This window comes from Equus quagga, chromosome 19, assembly GCF_021613505.1.
Source record: "Equus quagga isolate Etosha38 chromosome 19, UCLA_HA_Equagga_1.0, whole genome shotgun sequence".
Classification (NCBI taxonomy): domain Eukaryota; kingdom Metazoa; phylum Chordata; class Mammalia; order Perissodactyla; family Equidae; genus Equus; species Equus quagga.
In genome coordinates, this window is record NC_060285.1 from 24,610,685 (window position 1) to 24,637,017 (window position 26,333).

The 26,333-nt window shown below is 39.7% G+C and overlaps 1 protein-coding gene across 9 annotated transcripts in view; it reads right to left on the reverse strand.

Moving 5' to 3' along the window:
• The window catches only part of CFAP54 (cilia and flagella associated protein 54), a 298,057-nt gene that overhangs the window by 92,908 nt on the left and 178,816 nt on the right, over positions 1-26,333 (reverse strand). For all 9 annotated transcript variants that reach the window (XM_046646604.1, XM_046646603.1, XM_046646606.1 and 6 more), the window contains 6 exons: positions 23,155-23,277; positions 18,254-18,307; positions 13,669-13,876; positions 11,491-11,570; positions 9,737-9,906; positions 1,541-1,646 (listed from right to left, as the gene is read on the reverse strand). In XM_046646604.1, coding sequence (XP_046502560.1) covers positions 1,541-1,646; positions 9,737-9,906; positions 11,491-11,570; positions 13,669-13,876; positions 18,254-18,307; positions 23,155-23,277 — 741 coding nt within the window. The remainder of the gene's footprint in view (positions 1-1,540; positions 1,647-9,736; positions 9,907-11,490; positions 11,571-13,668; positions 13,877-18,253; positions 18,308-23,154; positions 23,278-26,333) is intronic.

A 26,333-nucleotide genomic window follows, 5' to 3' on the forward strand; every position in this document is an offset into this window, starting at 1 on the left:
AGGTGAACTATTTGCTTAAACTCCATCCTATTTTGGCAGAGGTGGGATTCAAACCTATGTCTTTCTGAATTTAGAGCCCACAGCGCTAATCCACTGTTATACTGTTGTTCGCTGTTCTAATCGCAAACATACATTGTAACTGATTCACCATCCTCATCATTACACTTTACAAAGGGTGGCCAATGTTCAGAGCCACTGGGAGGGAGGTGCAAAGGGAAGTTATTCCGGAGGGGAATCAATCTTAGACACCTTGCAACTTTAATATCATCTAGGACAACAGCCATTTGCTCTAGGAATTTCCTGCTATGCATCTCTGACAGCTCATCATCTCCAACCAACCAGCAACACCTGCTATCAAGCAGCGGCTACAGGGACCTGAAGGCGGCTGGAATGTGACAGACAGGTGAAGCGCAGGAGAGCAGTGTGAGCTGTGCCTGGGAACAGAGTTAGAAGTGAACGGAGGGCCCAAGGCAGGATGGTGATTAGAACGGGCACACCAGGTACTCGAGGAGTCTAGTGTGTAGATTAGAAATATATCAAAAATGCCCTTAAACTCTCAATGCCTACATTCCTGTTAGTATTGAAAAGCCAAGTTATGCTTAATCTAAATCAGGGTTTCTCAACCTTTGACATTTTGGGTCCGATAAGTGATGTGGAGGATTGTCCTATTAATTATAGGATATTTAGCAACATCTCTGACCTCTCCCCACTAGATGCCATTAGCACCCGCCTCTAGTTGTGACAACCAAAATGTCTCCAGACATTGCCAGTGTCCCCTGGGAGGCAAAACAGCCCCCAACTGGAAACTACTGCTGCTCTGAAACAATTTTTAGAATTAGATTGCTTTTTAGCTTTTTTATTGCTTTTAATATAGTACAAAATAAGTCTCTACTTAGGACAATTAGTTTTGCTTTTTGTAATGACACTAGATATTAGCGATTTTAATAGTAAAGCTTAAAATAAGAACAAGGATTCTATGTGATTTGAAACTTTATATTTTAATCCCAAACAATCCTATATTATTAAATTACTTGGTCTTACCAAAGTCCAATAAAATTTCAAAGAATGTGCGATACCAGTTGTCAAATAGATTTGAGAGCTCAAAGGTGGAAGAATCTAACTATGAGAAATTCAAAGTGGGAAACAGCACAAGAGGTGCCATACTGGTAATGCTGAAGAAGTAATAAATTCAAAAGGGAAATGAAGAGCAAGGCTTGCGAAACAACTTCATTTGCTAGTGAAATCAGATCTAGGATACTAGAATGATACCTCTCGTGGGACTTTAGTGGTTATTACATCCAATTCCATCAGTTCACAAATTAGTTTACATAATTAAAAAAAAAGTTTAAGGGACTTGCTCAAGGTACACCAGTTAATAAATGGCATCAACAGGGCTTAAATACAGATCTTTTTACCCTGAACTCAATGCTTTTTCTACTTTACCCTTTGTTTCACCCAAATAATTAACTAGACAATTTCCTAGCCTGTCCATAGTTATCATAATAAGTATTGAAAGCAGAAGCATTAAATTCATACATACAGAAGCTCCTGGAGAGACAGAAGTCTCTGTGTCATCTTGGACTACCTTCTTTTTAAAAAGTTTTGAATCCTGGAGGAGTTTAAGTGTGGAAAATACCATTGCCGCACTAAAATAGAGAATATATTTTAAATGTTATTAGGTTACACTGTGGCATTTGTAGGTTATTTCCTGTCTCTTCCTCCACATAACCTCCCCACACCCCACCCACCCTCGAAACTGTTGGGTGCCCCTTCTATGTGCCCTAATAGCCCCCTGGTTTTAACCACAGGGTTGTACTTATCACACTATTTAATTGCTTGTAAATTGCTCTACAATTTGTCTCAGCTGATTTGTCTTATTCCTTCTTAAAACCCAGCATCTAGTGTCTGGGACATGACAGAAGCTAAAACACATTTTTAAATGAAGATGAGTGAATAAATGAATGAATGTTTCCAAGATCTAAAACAAAATTTACTGACAATCTCATTAATAAAACGAGCACATATGTATTTTGTATACATCAGAATGTGGTTCTCCAGCTTTTGAGCTTATAGAACTGTGTTACTTAACACTATACACATGGAAACTCTTCAGCTAAATTATTGCTTAATCAGTGTCTAGCAGTGCTAGAAGGGAAATGGACTAAATTAAGAAAATAGAAGCCAGGAGATAGGAATTCTCCTTACTTCCTGTTGCTCCATATGTAAATTTTTGTGCACTTCAAACTATCACATCCTCCTTCCTCTGTAGAATGTTAAATTTATAACTGATGTCACACTTTTTCAAAATATTTTAATAAACTATATCAAGAGGCTTCTTCTTTTGAAAATCTTTTCCAAAACAAAATTCAAAATACAGAACAATCTGCATACCTGAAGACGCTTATTGTAGTGTTTTTTATAACTCAGAAAGATTGGGTGAAAGCCAAATGGACCATATAGCCATCTATCTAATTCCCCATTTGATATCTCCACTTGACTAGTTAACAGACAATCACATTTAACAGGTGTTATGGGTTGAATTGTGCCCCCCCGCTAAAAAAGGTACGTTGAAGTCCTAACTCTCAGTACCTCAGCGTGTGACCTTATTTGGCAAGAGTCTTTACAGAGGTAAGCAAGTTATATAAGGTCACTAGGGTGGACGCTAATCCAATATCACTGGTGTCCCTATAAAAAGGGGAAATTTGGATAGAGAGACAGATAGGCACAAAGGGAAGATGCTGTGAAGACACACAGGGAGAAGACAGCCATGCGACTGGAGTGATTCACCTTCAAGCCAAGAAACACCGAAGATTACCAGCAAACACCAGAAGCTAGAAGAGGAAAGGAAGGACCCTCGCCTACAGCTGTCAGAGAGAGCACGGCCCTGCTGACCCCTTGAGTTTGGACTGCTAGCCTCCAGAACTATGAGAGAAAATTCTGTCATTTGAAGCCACCCAGTTTGGGGGACTTTGTTAAGGCAGCCCTAGGAAACTGCTCAAATAGGTTCAAAGCAGATCCCCTTGCTTCCACCTCCTCCACCAAACCCGCTCTTCTTCCCTGTTCTCTAGCCTTGACAGAGAGCCCAGTATCACCATTGCTTCCCCTTGGCTCACACTCTATGTTCAATCAACCAGTTCTTCACCTTCAAAATATGGATACCAGCCAGCAGCTCTTCACCTCCTCATGTCCTCCACTGCTAATGCCTTCATCCAAGCCACTGTCATCTCCAGGCTGGATGACTGTGGGAGCTTGCTGACCAACCACCCCGCCATGGCTCTTGTCCCCGCATTCCTAGTCTCCACACAGCAGCCGCAGTGATCTCTCATCAAGATGTAAATCAGATCACATCACTTCCCCCTACACACATTCCAGAGGCCTCCCGCATCCCTGGACCATGGTCAGTACACCTCCTTCTTTGCACCAGTTACTGAGGTTTCAGGCCTAGTGTATGATGAGGTCCATGCGTGTCCATGGATGTTTGTAAGAAGATGGAGTCTCCAGAGGCTCTAGAGTATGTTCATATGCTCAACTTTTAATTACATATTTTAATAACTTTTAATAACTTTTAATTACATATTTAAAGCCTCTTTTCACTTCCTACTTTTTCTTTTTTTCCCCCACAATCCTTGTTTAAAAAAATGATGATAACTAGTATTTACTGAGTCTTTATCAGCTGTCAGGTGTTGTGTTAAGTGCTTTCTGTGAATTAATTCCCTTAATCTTCACCACAAACCTACAAGGTAGATAATATTATCATCCCTATTTTACAGATTAGGAAATGGAGACACAGAAATGTTAAAGACTTGCCTAAGGTGGCACAGCTCGGAAGAGGAGCCAGGATCAGAACTCAGGCAGCTGGCCCCCAGCCTGCACTCTCAACCTCTGTGCCATAACAAGGCTGCTGTCTTTGCACAGTTCTACCAAGCGTGATTTTGTTTAGATTGGCACAGTGTTACTCGGTGCCCTAGTTATGATTGTTATATTGCTATTGTCGACTGCACCTTTTATCAGCATAGAAGGCCCTCTTTGTCTGGTGTTATACCTTTTGCCTCAAATTCAACCTAGCAGAATTCATGAAATGGAATTATAAGGATTAAATGAGAGATTTACTCTCATTTGTTCGAACATATGTATTAAGCACCTACTATGGGCCAGGAACAAATCTAGGGGCTATGGATACAGTCCCTGCCCTCAAAGCAGCTGGCATTCTAGTGAGAGTGGGGCATGCTGAGCAAACAGGAGTGCTTGGCAAACAGACGCACCCAATGCATGCTAGCTGTTACTATCACTAGTGTACTGAGGAGGCCAGGGGATATGGGGGGATAAAATAGATTTTTTTTCTGAGTTGTTAACCAGCATCAAAACCTTTGTGCAATTATTGAATTTTAAACTCCCAAGATTCTACTAACTCATTAAAATGGTTTAAATATTTGTAGAATATTTTCTAAGGTCTTGTTTGTGATCATAGACGCTTACTGATTTTTATTTAAAATAAAACTAAACAAAGCAAGAAAACAACAACAAAGAACGTAACGCTGATTCAGTATGTGTACAGGTACGGAATTCCCTCTCCCCACACACTTCCTCCTGGAGGACACACACACGTTTCTAAGGCCCCTTGTTTACTGACTGGCTTCGGAGGCCAGCACAGGATGGCTACTAGAGGACCTCGGAAGAAGAAAGCAACGCCCATCCCACCCTTTTGATTTTGAAGCCCTAATTGTGACGCCAAGAGAAATGAGGTATGAGGTTTGAAATCTTGCTAATCCCAAAACTTAGTGAGTAAAATATAAACATACTAGCTTCTCCTAATCCACCTGCTACTGCTTAGTTGCCAGTGCAAAATTTCTAGTTTCTCCACTCTGCTCGAGAGACAGACAGTGTAGGAGGCTTACCCACTCTAAGCAGTCTAAAATCCCCAAGGAAGGAAGTTTCATTCTGACACAAAATTAAAAGGCTCAAATGTTATCCCATTTCGACAATAAATTAAATAGAAAGGAGAACAGAAAGGAACACTTATTTAAGAAAAAAAAAGACAGGATTTTGAAAGAGAGAGGCAGCCCTAAAAGAAGTAGAAATACAGTTTGAATACCTTTGATCTCATTTATTTCTTATTAACATTCATGACAAAATGGTCAGTGTGTTCTCGTAAAATCTGTGCGGCTCACTCTACCTGTCACCCTAGGGAATGTGCCTTTCAATTTCCTTGACACATAATTTTATTAGAAGTATCAGGAAATGTCAAGCTAACCGTCATCTGGGAAAGGGACTGGCCAACACTCTCAGCAGCATCCAAACAGAAGCTCGTGGGGGGTAAAGTTCACGTAGGAAAAACTCATTCATCCTGACAGCAGGCTTCCCTAAATGACAACTCTGCTGCAAAAAGGCAATAACATCAAAGTTTTTGCGGGTTTTGTCCCAAGGGCCGGGCTCCTGTATTTAAAACGGGAGCAATTCCAGGATACTGGCATGTTATTTGCATATGTCTATCTGGTCTTCAAATTAAAGTTCTATTATGACACTCCTTTCTGTGGCCATTTTGTAATTTTTAGTTTCTTGTTTCCTTCTTCCTCCCTAAAAAAAAAAGTCAGTCATATCTTCCATACCAAAAGGGTGTAGAGAGCTGGGGAAAGAATGAGGGTAAATGACAAATATTTTCTAGGGCTGCGGTTGCTCTCTGGGTTACGGTTTGGAGAAAAGAGTTGTATATTCTTCTATAGGAAATCATGTAGTTGTACATTTTCTGTATATATATTTATACACATATGTACAGAGAAAGAGAATATAAATATATATAAAAATATTTTAAATATATATTTTAGTTTCTAAAACGAAATACATAAATTCTAATATATTCTAACCATATTTTTATACACTCTAAATTTATATATTCTAACTATATTTATATATATTCAAATCACATATTTTCTAGAGGAAATCATCTAGTAACAGTTCCTTCTCTTTTCAAACTTCAATGGGGCAAATGGTATATTATTATGATAAGCCTATTTTACCGTCAGTCAACTACCACCGTAGTCCTAAATACAGCTGTATATGCGACAATACTCTAAACCAGTGGGTCTCTAATTACCATATTAAAACTTAAGCTGAGAAATTTTTTAACTTAATATTTATTAATTCATTTTAAAACAAAAACAAATTCATTACATGTTAATGTCAATAATGTATTTTTATGAAAAACAACTATATTTTCCAAAAGAAACAAAAAAAATTGAAACGGCATGAGAAGAACACCATTGTTTTTGCGTTTTTGCAAATCTCTTTAACATCTGGCTTATGAGAAAATCTACTTAATAGAAGATTTTCCTATCTGCTTCTGCATTCCCTCAGTCGGGACATATTGTTTTGGTTGAAGTGTATGAAGAAGGCTAGGCCTCACACGGATACTTGTCGGGAATGGGAGGAGTAGTTTAGTGGCCTCTTCAGATAATTGTGAATATTCTTCCTTGATTTATTTGTTAGAGCTGTCAGTCCGTTCCAACTTCTGAATCTTTACTATTAGATAACCAGGGTTGGTGGGCTGACCCTTCTTCTTTGATACTACATGAAAATGTGACAAGTGATATTTTCTTAAAAGTTTCTTGCAATGTAGAAAATCAAATATCATACACTGATGAACTTTTCCTACTCTGTTACATTAAAACCTATTGGTCTCTCTTGTTACCCAGGATTCTGGAACATCATCCACTGGTCATTTGGAAAATATTAGCCCCCTGAGTTATGTGAATCCCCTTAATGTTGAAATATTTCATTAGACAATTTTTTTTAAATGATGCTTGTTAATATTATCACCAATCTCATCAGAACAATCTAAGCATTAGAAAACTGTCAAGCTCATGGTTGCAAATACAAATTTTCCAAAATTCTAATTTTCCTAACAAAGTTTAGATTTTATCATTGGCAACAAATACTATTAGTTTTTTGCCTAAAAGTGGCATGTTCATTTTGCTCATTTTCAATAAAATTCCTGTCAAATACTCAAGTCTGAATAACTATAGTTTGTTAGTTCGGTTTTGGTTTTGTTTTTTTCCAAATAAAAATGGTGTTCCGTGAAAAAAATAGCTCATTCAGCCCTCAGTTCAATCATATACGTGTTCTTCCTCGAGACAACCTCCAGACTTTGATATGTAGCAGAAGTGTTTTAGGTGTATTTCTCATTTAATATTCCCACAGAACATTAAAAATATATTCAAGAATAGGGACTTATAGGAGCCAGCCCAGTGGCATAGTGGTTGAGTCCGCACACTCCACTTCAGTGGCCCAGGATTCACAGGTCTGAATCCTAGGCACCAACCTAGCACAGCTCATCAAGTCATGGTGTGGCAGCATCCCACATAAAACAAAGGAAGATTGTCACAGATGTTAGCTCAGTGACAACCTTCCTCAAGCAAAAGGAGGAACATTAGCAACAGATGTTAGCTCAGGGTCAATCTTCCTCACAAGGAAAAAAAAAGAGTAAAGACATAAATGTAACAGATCCTACTGCTTCATCAAATGCATTAAGTGAAACTGGCTTTTGTTTTTTTAATTGCAAGTGTGCTGCAGTGAAGAATGTAGTGACCTCTAGCATGCTTTCGTGGCCCTTCTTTGATCCATGGTGAGATGCCAGGAGTTTTACCACTGTTGCTTTTGCAGCATCAGTGCAAATAACAAAACCAGGAAGAAGGTAAATGACATCTTAGTTTCATTATACAAATAGTTCTGACCTTACAGACCCCCTGAAAGTGTCTCGGGGACATCCCTAGAGAGCTGCAGACCACACTGAGAATCACTGCTCCAAACAGACTTTATGAATTTTCATCACTACTTGGAAACCACAAAAATTTTAAATTTCCAAAAACCAACACTGTCTCTAGCATAAAATCAGATTTAGATGTGGTTAATCATGGAATGGCCTTCAGTCAAGGCTCACCCTGATGAGATGATTGTATGTTTCCAATCAAAGCAAAGCAGGATTTCTGCTGAACTGCTCTCCCCTTCACGAAAGCTACAGATTAGTGTCTCCTGGTTAGAGAGAACGACAGCCTGAAATTCAACTCCCCTTCCAAATTCGGAAACTAAGGCACGGCGTTGAATGCACGGAATTTCAGTATAAAGGAGAAAGTTAAGGAGAGGAAAAGATCGAACAATTGTTTTTTCATTTAATTTGATCATTTCTTCTTTATATTCAGTGACTATATTTTTCAGTTCTAGATTTTTATGTGGTTCTTTTCCAAATTCAACTGTTTCTTTTTTATGTTGTTCACCCGTGCTTTACAGATTCTCTTCCACCCTTCCTATCTTTGAAGGGTTTCTTTCTTGGGCTGTGAAGACTGCTATTTATTGCGTCTGCTAACTCTTTTATGGCTGTTTCCTCATTTGGTTTATGATATTTGACTGCGTGGTATCTTTAGTGGGAGTTATTTTCCATGGGAGTCCTGCACCACCTAGGTTAATGTCTATGAGCCAGTCCTGGTTCTGCATCTGCTCCATCTCTATGATGTCAGGACCAGTTTTAAGGTTAATTTCTCAGGGTTTCTGCATTTAATTGGCAGTGCTAATTCAGACCCCACAATCGTTAAGGGTGTAGATCTGAGGAACGGACTTCTCTTGGGTTATCCTTTTTCCATCTATACTTTGGGCAGGCAGCAGGTTTCCTTGACCTCAGAGACCATTCTGGAATCCCAAACTAGGGATAATTTTATTCTATGTTAGAGAAACAGAGCAGACTGAACTGGGATCCTGCTGTACTATGTACCAATTATATCATAGCACCAAATTTTCCCTCTCTCCTGGGTCATTTTCACTAGCATACAATGTATTCTCTCTCCCATCTCAAGAAAACTTGTCTTGACCCTACTTCTACCAACTGCTGTCATCCTATATCTCTACCCTCCTGTACAGCAAAACTCCTCAAAAGAATCATCTTTACACGTGGGCTCTAATTTCCCCCTTCCCATTCTCTCATCAAACCACTCTTTCCTCCACCACCATCTAAAATTACTCTGTCTAGGTTACCAATGGCCTCCACATTGCTAAATCCAATGGTCAACTCTCTGTCCTCATCTTAATCTATTAGGAGCTTTTGGCGCAGTTGATCATTCCATTCTCCTTGATTCACTTTTTTCACTTGGCTTTCAGGATTCCATAATCTCTTGATTTTCTTCTATTTACTGGCTACTTCTCTTCAATCTCCTTTGCTGGTTCCTCATTTACTCCCCAGTCTCGTAAAGTTAGAGTACCAAGCCCAGGCTCAGTCCTTGGTCCTTTTCTTTCTTCCATCTACTCACATTTCCTTATGAAGCTCATTCAGCAAAAAGGCTCTAAATACTGTCCATACTCCAAAGACTCCAAAAATATTCGACATCTTCAATTGTACATCAAAGGGACATCTCAATCTAAACATGTCCAAAATTTCACTCCTGCTCTTTCCCCTAAATGAGCTGCACTCCACAGTCCTTCCCATTTTGGTTAGTGACAACTTCTCTTTTAAGTCCTCTCTTTTTCTCACAACTCTACATCCAATGCATCAGCAAATTCTAATGGCTCTACCTTCAAAATATACCCAGCATCCAATTACTTATCACTCCCTCCAGTGCTACCACCCTGGTCAGAACTACTAACATCTTTCTCCTTATTAGAATAGCTTCCCAATGGATCTCCTTGCTTTCAAACCCTTTCCCTCTGACAAATTAGGGTGAGGAAGAAACTCTATTCTGTGCATGAAGAGACTTACCTGTATGCCGCCCAGTGTCTCTGCAGGGCAATTGCCGCGAGCTGAAGCCTGGCCTCCACCACAATCTCCAGCTCGCCAACAGAACACTGAGCGAGGTTCTTGTGGCCTGGATGCTCCATCTCTGACACAAGGAGGTTTAGCTGGTCTTCAGCTTCCATCAGTAGAACTGACTAAAGGAAGAACACCACACAATCACGTAAGTTCAGAAATAATACAAATAATGTCTCCTTCTTATTCATCGAATATTTTTCATGTACTGAAAAGTAACAATAAATGGAAGACCAAAAAGGAAATTTGAATATAAACATTAGAGAAAAGAGCTCATCGAACAGAAAAAGAGAACAAAGAATGGAAAGGAAAGTAATGGCCAGAATAAGCCTGTACAACGGTTACTTTTTATTGTACACACAGGCGATGCTCATTATTCACAATAGTTACATTCTACAAAGTTGCTGCAAACACTGAATTAGCAAATCCTGAGCCATTGTTCCTAGTGGAAACACAGGGATAGATTCCTGCGAGCCTCTGGTCACAATACTTTTGTCAACCAATCAATACATAACCTTGTTTAATGTGTGTTTATATTTAAAGACACATCATTTAATATATAGTAGACTCATTAACCTTGAACTCACAGCCCATGGCTCTATTATACATGCCTGCCTGAAGCTTATTTAACACACATTTTCTGCATAAGGCACATCACAGCCTTCTTGCACTTAGGAGCACTAAACAGCACACAGCCCTACACGTAGGGACCATTTCAAACAGTGAAATCACCACCAAAAGAAAAGCACAAAAATGCAAAAAAAAAAAAAAAAGTGGCAATAAATAGACCATGAAAAGGATACTTGCTTATGGTATGAAAGTGGAAACAAAAAAGAACATTGCCTGGTTCAACAGTCGGGAACGTGCGTGTTGCGTAACTCATATTTTTCCATGCTCTGCAAATGACCACAAAAGAGCCACGAGTATTGATTTTGAGGTGACAAATTAATTTTAGCAGGTAGCCAAATTAGCAAATACTGAATCTGTGAACAATGAGAATCTACTGTATTTCAAAATAAACTATGGTCACTCAAATGGTAATGTGAAGATAATAAGATTTTACAGAAGATGGTCAACAGTAAATAGCAACTTAACATGGCAAAAGAGAAAAGGACCAACCTATATATCAAAGTACAGGTCTCTAAAAACTTGTTTGTACAGAGCAGTAAATATTATATAAGTGCTAGGGTAATTTAGTATAATGGTTGAGAACATGATCCATAGTTTATTAGTTGTATGGCCTTAGTGAATTTCTTACTGTCTAAGCCTCAATTTACTCACGGTTCAGCACAACCTAGTTCCAAAAAGATTAATACCAACATCATAGAGTTGTGAAAACTAAATAATTATGCAAAGTGCCCATCATGTAGTAAGCACTGAAGAAGTGGTGGCTGCTGTTCTTGCTATTGTGATCGCTGTTATTATTAGGAAATGTGAAACAGGGCATGAATACTCAAATCCCATCAAGTAATGAATCATATTTTCCACAGTGCCTTCATCGGGTTGTATAGTCAAAGTCGGACCCTCTGGGCCTCCACTTTTCTCATGGGGAGTAGACTTCATCTCTGCCCCACCCCATGCTTACGCAAGAAAACATACCTGGTCTCCCAAGAGAAAGCAAACCCTGACAGTGGGCCTGTCCAGGGCCTAAAAGTGGGCATTTTGGTAACTGATATGCTACAAATTGAAAAAATTCTCAAATTTACCTTTAGTGTGCTAAGGGTTAAGTCATCTTTCATTTTTGGAAGCTGATAAACTGAGTTTACTTCCTCCTTTAAACATAGATCTATAAGATAAAAAATTTTGGTAAAACCAAGGATATCTGTGATTAGTTTAAATATTAATTCTATTTTATAAAACTCGTCATTAGTTGGGAAACCATCCTTAAATTTAATGTTAAAAAAACAACCACAACGTTAATTAGAAGCATATTGCTTTATGGAATGGTCCCTAAATATCACACATTAGAAGACTGCGGCTGATGCTTACAACAAATCAGACCATTCTGAAAAGATCTTATGGATGCTCAGTGATGCTTTTCAATGTTTCTAAGTTATCAGCTACTGATATAAAGTAGTAGCTCCTCCCTTGGGATCCAAGGACCCCTTAAGGTCCTCACAGTATTTTAGGTCTTCCAGATGCTTATAATATTTCAATAAGATCTCCTTGGAAGCCACAGTTCTGCTGATTTGCACAAGCCCCTCACACTTAAGAGCAGAGAGTGAGACCATGGGAACAGCACAATCCTCAAATCTCTCAGCATACCCACCCACCATCTGAGGCCAGCGCTTATTCTGAGCCGAGGAGAAGTGAGAGAACTCAGATCACAGACTTTTTCTGCTTTAGTAAACATGGCTTCTAGACTACAGAGGAGAGAGAAAAACTACTCATCATCATTTGACTGGAAATTACTGCCAAAATTACCCACCCAAAGAGACTGTCAGCGGGAAGAGGGAGTCTAGAATAACATGGGACTGAGCACACCTGACTCCCTCTCTTTTTCCAACTCCAACCTGGCTGGCTCTTCTCCTAAATTAGGAGGCTCTGGAGCTAGGGGTCAGCTGAGGATGAGAGAGGGCTTGAGCATTGGGAAAGTCCCAGATCTGGGACTGGGTCTTCTCCGCTAAGGGGGAAAGTGAGAGAGACACAGATAGAAAATGAATGCCTGGAGATGGGTATGGAGCACCCTGGGATGAGTATCAGAAGGCGAGAGACCCGAGGAAGAGTTTGACCCACGTTTTCATCAATGCTCCCCCAGCCTCCTGCGTGACCCTGCCCTGTATGGCCCTCCCATGTCGTGGCATGCCCCTCCTCTTGGGAGGAAATAACAAACTATGTTTCCAACGGCAGTCATCTCCTGATTTGCTGGCCTCATCATACCTGAATAACAATAAAACTTACCTTTTATGACAGGGACCAAGATTACTCTGATACCAAAACTAGACAAAGACAGCACAAGAAAAGAAAACTACACGCCAACAGCTCTTATGAATATAGATGCAAAAATCCTAAACAAAATACTGACAGGATATATCAACGTATAAAAAGAATTATACACCATGGCCTTGGGAATTTATCCCAAGAAAGCAAGGTTGGTTAAACACTCAAAAATCAACTAATGTAATGCATTATATCAATAGAATAAAAAACAAAAGCCATATAATCGTCTTAATAGATGCAGAAAAGGCATTTAATAAAATCCAACACCTTTTCGTGATAAAATTACTCAACAAACTAAGAACAGAATAGAAATTCCTCTACCTGATAAAGGACATCTATGAGAAACCCACAGTTAACATCATACTTAATGGTGAAAAACAACTATTTTTAAGGCAACATCTAATACATTTGAAAAATCCATATATACCATGACCCATAAATCCCATCCACGGGTATCTTATCCTATAGAAGTATATACTATATTATAAGGATATGTAGCGCTTCAGCACTGTTTGCTTGAAACAAAGTAACTGCATGTCAGTTGAGGAATGGTTAAATAAACCATGGGATATTCACAGTGTAGATGACTACACAGCCAGCACAGTGGACCAAAGCGAAGCAGTTGACTCAGAGTGGTTTCAGTGAGGTTTTTCTGCATGAGAAATGCAAGATGCAGGAAAATGTAAAATATACCATTTTGTAAACACATGACAAATCCTATTTTGTACGTATGTATATGAAAAAGTGTATGAATATGGCTATACATGGATGGATATGGATATGAACATACCTAGACATAAGCACATATGTGTGTCATTAGGTGAGCTCAGAGAAAAATACGGAAGAATATGTACTAGTTTGTTCATATAGATTATTGGGAGTGGAATGCCAAATAGTTAGGGAAAGGCAGGAAAAAGAGAAGCAAGCAAAAAATAAAAGATTACCTTTCAAGGTTGTGAGGTTTGCTCTACTCCTCTGAGAAACAAGGCTGTGGTGGACTGTTTTCACTGTATTTTCTGGGACACAATTTATTGTTGCAGCCACATTTATGAAAAAGTATGCTTTAACGAAAGAAAACTTATTTAAGAGATGTTGTTGGCCAATTGTAAGCAGAATTACAGGCGAGTCTTTACTTATTAATTCATCAAGTGCCTAAAATAATGAAAAAAGCAAATTAGTAAAATATTGTTTTGAGATATCATTAGCTTCAGTCCCCTTTTGCATTTCCCATTTGGTGTTGGATAAAGGAATACAGAGATGGACATGAGGTACCGTAAATAGAAGGTCTATTGAGAGAGACACATAATGTCAGAACTATCCCAGTAGTTACACAGTGTTTCTGCCATTCCCCACCAATGTGTGACAATTTGTGACCTGTGCCTCATGAGCCCAGCCATGCCGCATAATGAGAGCAACCTTGGTGCTGAGAGCCAGGGAGGGGAACCTTATCAAAATAGAGAAACTGCAAAAGCTCATTAGCCAAGCACACCAGCCGCTCTGCTTCAGCGTGAGTAAATGAGAGCTCCTAGGACAGCCATGGGGGGAAATGGGTGGACAAGCAAGCTCCCTACCCAGCTTCAACGGCACGCTCAATCATTCGAACTCTACCTCGTTCCCCGACCCCTCTTCCGTGCGTGCACACTTCCTCGGCAAAATCCTAGCCCTGGTAAAATCCAATCTGAACCTCTGGGGGCAGTTGAAGAAGGCTGGAGAAAATCATGCAATCCTGCTAAGTGGTCCCACTTTAAATTCCTGACCAAACCTCGGTGCTGCCTGGTCATCATCCTACATGTTCCCAGGCCATTCGCTTTCCTTCTCTCCTCGACAACCGTTTCGCACTCTTCTCGTTTCTGAATTCTAACCCTTCCTCCCCGAACCGCCTCCCAGCTGATTACCTTCCTTCCTCTACTGAACAGAGAAAACTGAAGCAGTCAAAGTAGTGTCCACAGACCCCACAGCTCCATCCCTTCCATATACCCAAGCATCTGCCCCACCACTCTGCCTTCCTTCCTGCCACTTAGGCCATGGATCCTGTCCCCACTGGTCTACTCAGCCATTCTCTCCTACAGCATAAATGTTCCCTTTCTACAGAGACATTCCCATCAGCACACAGCCATGCTATCTTCTCCTCTGTCTCAAAAAACCAAAAACTCTCCATACTCTGACTTCCCTCTCCAGCTATCACCCTAATTCTCACTTCCCTTTACAGCAATGCCCTAAAGAATTGTCAAAATTCCAAATTCTCTCATTCGGTTTTAAACCCACTCCATCCCTACATTGAAACTCTTTGGTCAAGGTCACCAATGGCTTACACTGGGCTAAATCCAATGTTCAATTCTCAGTCCTTACATGACATGTGTCTTTTAATCTAAGACACAATTATTTTATATGCCACTAGTATTTTATACGACCTCAACTGTAAAATGCATTCTAATGGCAGAGCTGTCAAATGTGGGGGGGAAATGCATGTTTAAGACTCAATGAATTATGGTACTTGATTCATGAGCAAAATTTGTCTCTATTCATCATTCCCTATTCTAAAAATGCTTCTTCCCTTGGCTTTCAAGTCATCACTTTGCCTTGGTTTTTTCCAATCCCATTGGCCACTCCTTTTCAGTCTTCTTTGTTGGTTCCTCCTCTTCTCCCAAATCTCTTAATATTGGAGTGTCCCAGGACTCCATGCTCTTCTCTCTCCACTCTCTCTCCTTAAGCAATCTTAATCAGTCTCACGGTTTTAATTTCATCTAAATACTGATGAAATCCCAAGTTTTTCTCTCTAGCTCCAATCTCTTTTCTGAACTTGACCCATATTATCAACCTCTGACTCAATTCCTCCAGTGGGATGTCTAACAGACATCTCAAAGTCAACATGTACAAAACTGTATTCCTAGGCTTCCCCAACCACACACACACACACAGAGATAAGCTCTGTGAGGGCTGGGAATTTGTCTGTACTGTTGATTGACTGATGTATCTGATTGATAGCAGTGGAACAGTACCCAGCACACAGCAGGCTCAACAGATTAGCTAAAGTGATCCCTTTAAAACATGAGTAGATCAGGCCACCTCTGCTCTAAACTCTCCAGTGGTCCCCATTTTGTTCAGAGTAAGGACCTAAGTCCTAAGTTACAAAGGCCCTATAAGGCTCTTCTCAAACTGGCCCCCTATTACCTCTCTGACCTTGTCTCCTACAGTTCTCTTATCCTTCTCAGTGCTCTAGCCACACTGGCCAAGATGCCCCTCACCAAGCTCAGCAATCCTGCCCCAGGGCCTTTGAACTCACTGTACCCTTTTCCCAGATTCTTCCTTTTCCAGATTGCATATGACTTGCTCCTTTACCTACTTCAGGTCTGTTCAAAAATGTCACCTCAGTGAAGACTAACCTGATCATACGACTTAAAATTGAGAGCCCCAACTTAGCCCCATGCTCCCAATCCCCTTTACCTGCTGCTGGATTTATTTTCCCCATAGCATGGTACACCTTCTAACATACTGCATAATTTACTTATTTATAATGTTTACTTATATATATTGTTTATTACTAGTCTCCCCTGAGGGCTTGGAATTTGTGTGTACCGTTGAGTGACTGATGTATTTATTTGACAGCACTAGAATAATGCCTTGCACATGATAGGCTCTTATTGAATATTTGTTGAGTTAATATAAAAGGCAGATGGCGGGGCTATGTATTCTAGAAAAGAAGGAAACTATGTGCCTTAGATGAACTAAAAAAGCAAACTCTCATTGTGTGGGAGAGTTTGAGGCAAAGTTGGCAGTGGGGAGGTCTGTTGCTATTGTTCATTCTCCTTTCTTAACCTCTTCTGGAGGGTGGAAATTGATCCATGCAGAAGAGCCAGACACAGAGCAGCATGGAGCCTGTGTTGGTATCAAACGGCTGTGCCAAGAAGATGGCTGACATTCCCCACCCAGAGAAGAAATTGCAGAGCGGTTGGGAGGATCGGGTAGAGGAGAAAGTTTCCCCTTGTCTTTTCTCCCCACAACAAACAATGATTTAATGAGCCTTGACAATTACACACAAACACTTGAGGATCAAAAGAAGATTAACTAGTAATGCTGTTTAACACTCCTTTCTCTCCCTCTATACAGAAATATAAAGTGTAATCCGAAGAGTCATAAGCAGACCAACAGCTCTGTTTTAATTAACTGGCTAATAGAAATTGGTTTTCCATTATACTGTCAGTGTCTTTTTGTTTAAAAAGAAATGATCAGGCAGTCCTTCTGTAGCCTAAACCACTCCTTAAAGAAGTGTTTTTAGAAGACCCTGGCATTTATGATTGGAAAGAAAGAAATTTTCTTAAACATCCCAAGATCTTGGAATGCTAAAATGAAGTATGAATACGTGTTTATATTTTCCTAATACCAGTTCTTTTATTTCAGGCAACTTGCTTATAAATTAAAACAAATTTTAAGGCAAAAACAATGAATCCTCTGAAGCACAATTAAAAGTGAAGTTTCTGGAATCAAATGAATAACAAGAGAAAAGATTACGTTCAATGAAAGGTGGATATATTCCTATCAAAACTGTGGAAGACAAAAGTAAAACAATTTTGAGGAAATGTCTCTCAAAATTATTTAATAAAAATAAACGCCTTACTTAATGAAACAGAATGCTGCTCCCTAGCATTTTAAGAAATAAAATGTCCGTCTGTGTGCATTAACTGTCACCCGGTTGTATGAGCCCCTCACCCACCTGTAACTCCCTTCAACAGCAGTTGCACCATGGCTTCCACTCTAGCACTTTCTAGTGGACAGACTACTGACATTCCTAAGAATTTTAAAAATGATTTCAAGATATTCAAATGCCATTAGGTGATCAAAAGCTTAAATCCCAAGCATTCAATTCTGGACAAGAACAAACGGACTGAGATGGGCAGCCTAGTCCTCTCTTTGTAAAAAAATATTGGGAAAGTTAGAGGAGTTGCTCATGAAAATGTCATATGAAAACCTTCCACTAGCTAATGCTACGGTGGTAAGATTATTGCAACACAGAAACGTATCAAATCAACACTTGTACCCGTTCAGCTTACACAATGTTATATGTCAAGTACATCTCAATAAAAATATTTAAAAATTAAAAGAAAACCTTCCAAAGCATTGGCTGAGTCACAGTCTCAAGACTGCAGAAAAGGCTACAAGTAAAAGCAGTATTGAACAAGTGGGCTATTGCAAAATATACAAAAGCCTTTTCTTACAAAGTTACCATCTAGGTAGTGAAAATAAATGTCCAAGTTAGACAATTGACATGTCTAGATAAACAAACTGAAGATGTGTAATTGAAAAATTTAGGCGCAATAACTGATATTTGCCCAATCTGATAACCAGATCGGTTTGGCTCCAATCCTATTTCTGGCCTCAGCACTTTAAGATAAAACCCTATTATTAGAAACAGGAGAACAAGTTACATAGCAGATTTTCAAAAACAAAGATTATATCTACGCAATAGACTGAAATGACTCAAAAATTATCCACATTAAATATCCAACATTTATAAAATATTACTATCCTTACCAGTATATTTTCTTTACTAGTAAGAGGTTTTCCTGAGTCGAATGATTGAGACATCTGTCAATATACAAAACATTAATATTAGAAACGAGAGTACTGAGCATTCCTTTAAATGAAACTGTTAATGTGTCCTAAAAGTATTTTAAATATCACTTTTACTGTAAAAGTAATACATGCTCTAGTCAGAAAAGAGGAGTATGAAGAAAGTAAAAATCACACTTAAATCAACTTTTGTGGTTGTCAACATTAATATTTTGGTGTCTTTACTCTGACTTCTTTTCAACGTATTTTAAAATTTTCTATCTTGATTTGTATTCCTTTTCACTAAACATTACTAAACATTCATAATTATTTTCCACTCCATTGTTATTTGTAAAGCTCAGTCAAATAGCGAAGTAATGTTCTATCCTATGAATGTAGCATAGTAACTTAACCTCTTTCCTATTGTTAGACATCTAAGAGGACCACTTCCCACCCTCACCCCTCCATTCCTAGTTTAAATAACATTGCTGACTATTTTGTCTGTATCTCTGAGTGTGGCCTTTGTATAAATTCCTGGAAGCAAAATTGCTGGGTCAGAAGATAAGAACATATTGAGAAAATGTAAAGGGGCTGGCTCAATTACACTTTCATACAACATGCATGTTGTATGAAAATGCCAGGATTACTGCACTTTTCACAGCATTGAGTATTAGCGCTTAAACATACCTTTGCCAGTTTGAGGTAAAATTGTATTACTCTTCAGAAAGACTCCTTCTGTGGTTCCTTTCCCTTTTTTGTGAACTATCTATTAGTACCTTTGGCTCTAAATGTAACGTTGCGTTCAGAAACATTCAGTTTATTTGCCACAGGAGATTGTTGTATTGCCGTGTAGGGTGCAGCCCTCTGGGTACAGAAGGCCTTTTTAAAAGGCGCCCATCCGTAGAAGTCAATACTGATGTCCCACCCACTTCCCCTCAGTCACCTGGAGGTCACCAGCAGCTTCCATAGATAGGTCACTCACATACGGATGGTACCCTACCTCAAGCACCTGGACCTCTGCTTGCAGGCATTCTGTGGCCACAAAACCATTCAGGAGACGCTGCAAGTGCAGGGAGCAACCCAAACCAATGAGAGACAAGAGATGATTCCACCCAGTCTCTCTGAGGGCCCAAGTTTCCCAGGGCAGTGACCCCATTAACGCTCTCTGGAATGGTTCTCCTCCCTTCGCTATCTGATTTTCCCACTCGTTCACCTCTATTCCTGGAATCACCTCCCAAAATACACTACTTGCTCCCAAATCCTTATCTCAGGATCTGCTTTTGAGGGACCCCTAAACCAAGACATCACATATAGCTCTTATTGGAAGAAAGTACTGGAAAGTGTTAAAAAAATTTCCTTTCTTGAAGATATTCTTTATCTTCTAGAATACACTGAAAAGTCAGTAACCGAATCCAGTGGAAGACCTTTGGTGATACAATCTAAGAGAGCTGATGGGACTTTAGATTTGGTGATGAGAGCAGAATCCTAACTGGAAAAATAGAATGTTTTCAAAAGCTTGTGAAACGTCTAATAGTCATCCATAAGACTTTTTCAGTTACTTCTTTCATAACTGAAATCTAATTCATTAATCCTTTCTTTAAATAACTAGCCTGCAGCCTAATAACATTGGCACCTATTTTAATTATAAACCCAGAATGCATTTCCTCCTTTAATTACACTTTTTAAATTCCCAATTGAAGCTGGAAAGCTGCAAATTAACTTTGAGAATACAAAACTTGAAGTTACAATCCATTGGGAGACAATTCACCCACACTTTTGTCTTATGAAAACGAGTTGATAAAAATGAAGTTTGGAATTTACCTGTAAAAATTAGTTTCAGACTGTTTGTTTGTTGGTGAAAGTAGTGACTATTGAAAACTCTCTCTTTGTTTCTCATTCTACCCAAGTGGCTTCTCTTTCCTTCTCATCTTCCCGGACTTTAAGTGCAGATGACCCTGAGGTTCAGTCCTCCGGCTTCTACTTTTCTCTGTCTCCCTCGGTCACCAGTCGATTTCGTCCAGTTTCATCATTTTACATCTCTTTGCTAATGCTCCTAAATTTACCTGCAGCCCTAAGCTCTCCCCTCCGCTCCAGATCATATACTCTCTGCAGTGACCTACGCTGCATCTCCACCTATATGTCTACTAGGGACCTCATACTTAATATGTTCCACCCCTGCCCAGAGCAGTATTTCCATGTCAGTTAATGAAAACTTCCTCCTACCAGTTGCTCATGCTGAACACTCAAGTAGTCATGCTTGATTCTTTTCTCTTATATCCCACATCCGAACCATCATCAGCAAATGGTTGATGTATCTGCAAATGATCGTGGTCAGCTCTACCTTTGCAATATATCCAGAACTTGACCACTCTTCACTCCTTCCACCACTGTTATCCCAACCATTGTCACATCTCACTGAGATTATTTGCAAAGGCCTTCTGCCTGGTGTCTCTATTTATACCCGTGCTCATCCATGGTCTATTCACCAAAGAGTAAGCAAAGTTGTCCCTTGAAATTTAATTCCTATCCCATCACTCCTCTGCTCAAAACTCTACACAGTTCCCCATCTCATTTAGTTCACTAGTAAACTCTAGTCCTCACCAAGTCCTGTGAGGTCCTACACGACCTGGCTCCTGGGTCCCACCTCTTCTCCCCCTCTTTCTCTCTAGTCCAGCCTCACTTGGCCTCCTTGGTTTTCCTCAACCACATTTTGCAGGCATCCTCTTCAGGGCCTTTGCCCTTGTACTTCCTCATTTGGGAGGTTGTTCCCTCAAGTCTTTCCCCCTCAAAACTCCCTTATTAAAGAGACTTCCCAAACCACCCTGAACAAAACAGCCATGCACTGCTCTGGTTACTCTCTGTCCCCTCAGCTCAGCTTGATTGCCCCTCATAGCGCATCACCACCTGACATGTTTGCATGCTTAATATGTTATTGTTTGTCTTCCTCACTGGACTGTCCAATAATAACATACCTCCAGGAAGGCAATAATTCCATTTATCTTTTTTTTTTTTTTTGCAGGGGAAGATTCACTCTAAGCTAACATCTGTTGCCAATCTTCCTCCACTTTTCTTCCTTTCTCCCCCCCCCAAAGCTCCAGTACATAGTTTTGTATAGTTGTAAGTTCTTCTGGTTCTTCTATGTGAGCTGCCACCACAGCATGGCCACAGATAGATGAGTGATGTGGTTCCACGCCCAGGAGCTGAACCCGAGCTGCAGAAGCAGAATGCGGCAAACTTTAACAGCTAGGCCATCAGGACCGGCTTCCCATTTATCTTTTTTCTGTTCTATCCCCATGCCTGGAATAGTGCCTATATTTAGTAAGCACTCAATAAATATTTTTAAATGAGTTAAAGTATAATTTTAGTAACAAAATGCAAACCATTTATAACAGGGAAAGGTTGTTGACTGAGAAGCAAGCAAGAAAATATGCTAATTTAACTCTGGTAAGGAGATTAGTTCATGCCACAGAAAATGAACAAAAAAACCAACCGACTGCTCTCTAGATAGATAAATACATATAGATACAGATGTATGCACATATAAATATATACACACACAGAATCCTACTGCCTACTGAACGCCCCTCTTAGGATTTTCTGTAGATAACCTCACACTTACACTATTACAATAAATTATAATGCTGTATCAGTCATTATAAGAAATAAGCAGCTACATTTTAGTGGAATACACTTAAGTAATGAATGTATTATGTGTAAATATAATGTCAGCTTATGCAAGTAATTTTCCAGACTTTCAGTCTATTCCCCACCTTCTTTTAGGACCTCCAAATTTGAATCTCTCCAGCACGTACTGTGTCTGTCAGTCTTACTCCTCACACATGTGGTCTCCCTCAGGAAACTGACTTGTTACCTCCTCTTATTTCCTTTATTGTTGACCCACGAGGGTCCACGCATCAGCCTAAAGCCAGATCATCCAGTGATTCCCAGATCGCCGGGAAAACCAAAGTAGAGAAAATAATAGCTCACTCTGATTTAAATATAAACGCCAGTATTCATTTTCAAGAGTGCTTCAATTATCCCAGTTACAAATACAAATTAAGCAAGCCAGGTAAAACCATCTCCCAAAGTCAAAAGGCTAGACAAATAGAGGAACATTCTCTCCTCATAGAAATCAGAAGAAATTTGCACAACACATGCTTATCTCTTATATAAAGTATATAAATCAAAAATATCCAAATGAGGGACCGGCTCCGTGGCCAAGTGGTTAAGTTCACGCGCTCTGCTGCGGTGGCCCAGGGTTCAGATCCTGGGCACAGACATGGCACCGCTCGTCAGGCCACGTTGAGGCGGCGTCCCACATCCCACAACTAGAAGGACGCGCAACTAAGATATACAACTGTGTACAGGGGGGGTTTGGGGAGATAAAGCAGGGGGAAAAAAAAAAGATTGGCAACAGTTGTTAGCCCAGGTGTCAATCTTTGGGAAAAAAAAGGAAGATTGGCAACAGTTGTTAGCCCAGGTGCCAATCTTTAAAAAAAAAAAAATCCAAATGAAACATTAGGAGAGGCTCTTTTGATGAAGAACATTAACCAGAAATTATAAGATTAGACCCAAAAGTCTAAGAGGTAGTGGCTGATGCATGTTTCTGCTGAGAACACGCATGATAACTATAGCATAGAGCCAGAATTCCACTGTAGAAATCTCCCAAGACCACACTCCCCCCAAGACACCCTTCCAGTTCAAATGAAATGAAATGAAACCTTGTAAAAGCCTGACGTTAGCTATAACCAGGCTTAACAAAGAGGTCTGCAGTACTGGGGACTTGTAAACGCACTTCTGCAGAAGTATTCCCTAGATTTCAGGAACGTAGCCTTCAAAAGTTAAAGAAATGGCTTTGAATCAAATCAAATCAACAGGTTTACCTTTATTTTTCCAGCAGCTTTGCTGCCAGCAGAAATTGACGGAGGCACGTGTTTTCCATGAAAAATCTGAGCTATCTCATGAAAGGCTTCAGAAAAGAATCCTAAATCTATGAGGACTTCTATCTTTAAAGGAAAGAAAAAAAAAAATGAGATTTTCAGTTAAACAATTTTTTTTACTTATAAAAATTTTAGAGAAAAATCATCAACTTTCTGAGATCCAAAATTTCTGCTTGATGCTGGTAAAGCAATGTAAATTAGTGTTTAGTAAATACGGGTGGATGGGGATGCATGTGTTTGCGTGTAAGGCAGCTAACATGTGCGATGGACCAAGAGGCTAATAAACAGCAGCAGGCGACTGTTCAGAACAATGGACACTTAGCAGATGTGGCCTATTTCATCAGAGACAAACACAAACATATGACAGGCATGGAACAGTTGAAAAAAATAATTGAATTTATCTTTTGTTCCCATGGTGAACTATGATTTAAAAGAAAAACAAAACAAAAACACTACTGATGTTCTCTAACATCTGAGAAAAGTCAAACAAACCAGGAGATCAACTCCACAACGTATCGACGTAGAGACAACTATTCATTTGCTTATCCATAATTAACTGTTGATTTTAAAGACACATAGTTAACAACATTAATCAGTTGGTAACTATACATCATACATGGCTTATTTTGAATACGACCCAGCAGGACTTTCAGTCAGGAAATTATAGAAAGAAAAGAAAAGTTCTGATCAAATTCATTCATTCTTTCAACATGTTTATTGAGCACCTCTTACGCACCAAGACCTCTTGGAGATTACATTCATATTCAGCTAAATCTAGTGATACATAAAGATATTCACAGTGTGAGAAGGGATAGAGCATACTGACAAAATGCCATTTTCAAAACTGTGTCAGGAAGGACTTCTGTGGGGAGAAGGCCTTCAAGAGAAGATGTGGGAATGACGTGAGGGAGAGAGATGTGTGAAAATCTGTCAAGTGGACCTGGAGTACAAAGGTCCTGTGGCGGTGGGAGCAATCTAGGGGTCTTGGTGTGCTCAAGGAACAGCCTGTGTGGCCGGAGGTCCCGGAGAGAGAGGAAGAGGGTTAGGAGCGAGTGGCGGGCTGCTGACCAGAGTTGGGACTTGGGATTTTATTCTGCGTGATAAGAAGATATTGGACAGGTTTAAAGAGGGTGGGCTCCTAACCTGACTTACCTTTTGAAAACATCAGTGACTTTGTAGAGAATAGAGAAAGGTAAATTGTGGAAACAGGGAATGAAATACAATATTGGATGAAGATTATACATAATGTAGAAAAAGAGAATTCAATTTATCCTCAACACATAAACCCATCTTACTCCCTCTTTTCCTTTAAGCACTATCTTAGGAATCTCAGGAGTATATAGAATTTAAAGAAATAAAAAGAAGGCAAGTTAGGGGAAATAGGATGTGACAATAACATGAAAATAAAACATAAAAGGTCAAGAGAATATTTTTAATGGAGAAGAGAAAACTGTTGTCTATTAAGTTACAAACTTTGGCTCTGGCCTAAGACACCTTGGGGTCCAGTCTCCCCAGTGCCATATAATATCAAAATAGGCATTGGAGAGTCATATGAACTCTTTCAGATTCCAGATGAACATTTTTCTTATTACCCCTTGGAGGAAACGCTTCCTCATATTTGTGTGAGGTTAGTCTCCTCTGGTCTTGACTATAAGAGTGCTGTACGTGGATCAGCTGTTAACTGTTAAGGCTACTTCTGGTTTCAGTTTATCATACCAATTTGACCATTTGAAAAAGCAATGGTGATAATAATGAACAATTATTTTCAGAAATGACCAACACTATGAACACAAGCAAGCCAGATGGAAAAAAGAACTACTCATAAATCAACTCTTGACTCACACAAATACAGAAGGGTCGGCACCCTGCCAGAGAATGTTAGATATGTTGAGAATAATAAATCTTTCAAGATATTGGCAGTTCTAAAGTGAGGCCAGTCCAGTTGATCGTAAAGAGATCTTAAAGCTTTCCCTGAAAGACACTGCTGCACTAAAGAAACTTAACAGTGTGACCTATTGCTGTTTGATGTGTCAGAAAGCATCACTGTTTGCTCTTTCCTCCCTATGACTTTTCTCTCTTCCCACCCACTGACTCCAGTTTACTGCAGAAAGGTCAGGCAAACTCTGCTCCCACAGGCTGTCATTGCTTCCTCTGTATGATGCATCAGTTGCCCTTTTTCATTGTTTCTGTCAAAACTCTACTTGGGTTTTTCAGTCTTACCATGCCAGTAAGATCCCACTTCCATCTCACTCTGCTCCTGACACTGTCACCAGATACATCCAATCACATCCTTCTCCTGATCAAAATTCTATAATTTCCAACCCAAGGCTACAGCATGGAGTCCACAGTTCTTCACTGGCTTTCAAGCTACTCTAGTACAAAAACAATTGCCAAGCGCCAACAATCCAATAAAAAATAGTCATTTAACCGAAAACTTCGTTCCAGGCTATATCTTTCAGTGCCTCTCGGGATCTCCTTCTGATGTGTTACTAATGGTCATTGCAACACTTCCATGTTCTTGCCTCTTAAGGACAGACCAGAATAAAACCGTTACCTAATTTTGACTCCACAATCTCCTCATTTCTCTCACTGCCCAGCCTCCACATTATGTCTCAGTCAGGAATTCAAGATTGGGCCCCTGGTATTCTCCACATCATGGGCCTCTGGTATTCTTGTGTTATCTTCTCCAACCTCCCTACTCGAAACCTCCGCTCCAGGCTAACTGAACCATCCCTGCCCCGGAAGGAGTTAATGCTTTCTCACCTCTATATCTTTCACACCATTGTCTGCCAAGAATGTTCCCTTCTGCCTCACTCCTGCTCAGTTAGTTCTACTCTTTTCAAGCCTAAATCTTATCTACTTAGTGAAACCTAGAGACCCAAAGCCATGTTTCCCTCTTTCGAACTCCTGGAGACAGTGTTCATTATGATCATTTGGAAATGATCAAGTGGCACATACACACATGATTGTCCTGTCTCTCTTCCTTATTTTCACTTCCCTAGAAGCAAAGACCACGGGTTACATCCCTTTGATTAGAGTTACCAACATAATGCTTTTAGATAAGAGGTACTCGAGAAATGTTGTTTCAGAGGTAAAGCAATAAATATTTACCAAGCATCTTC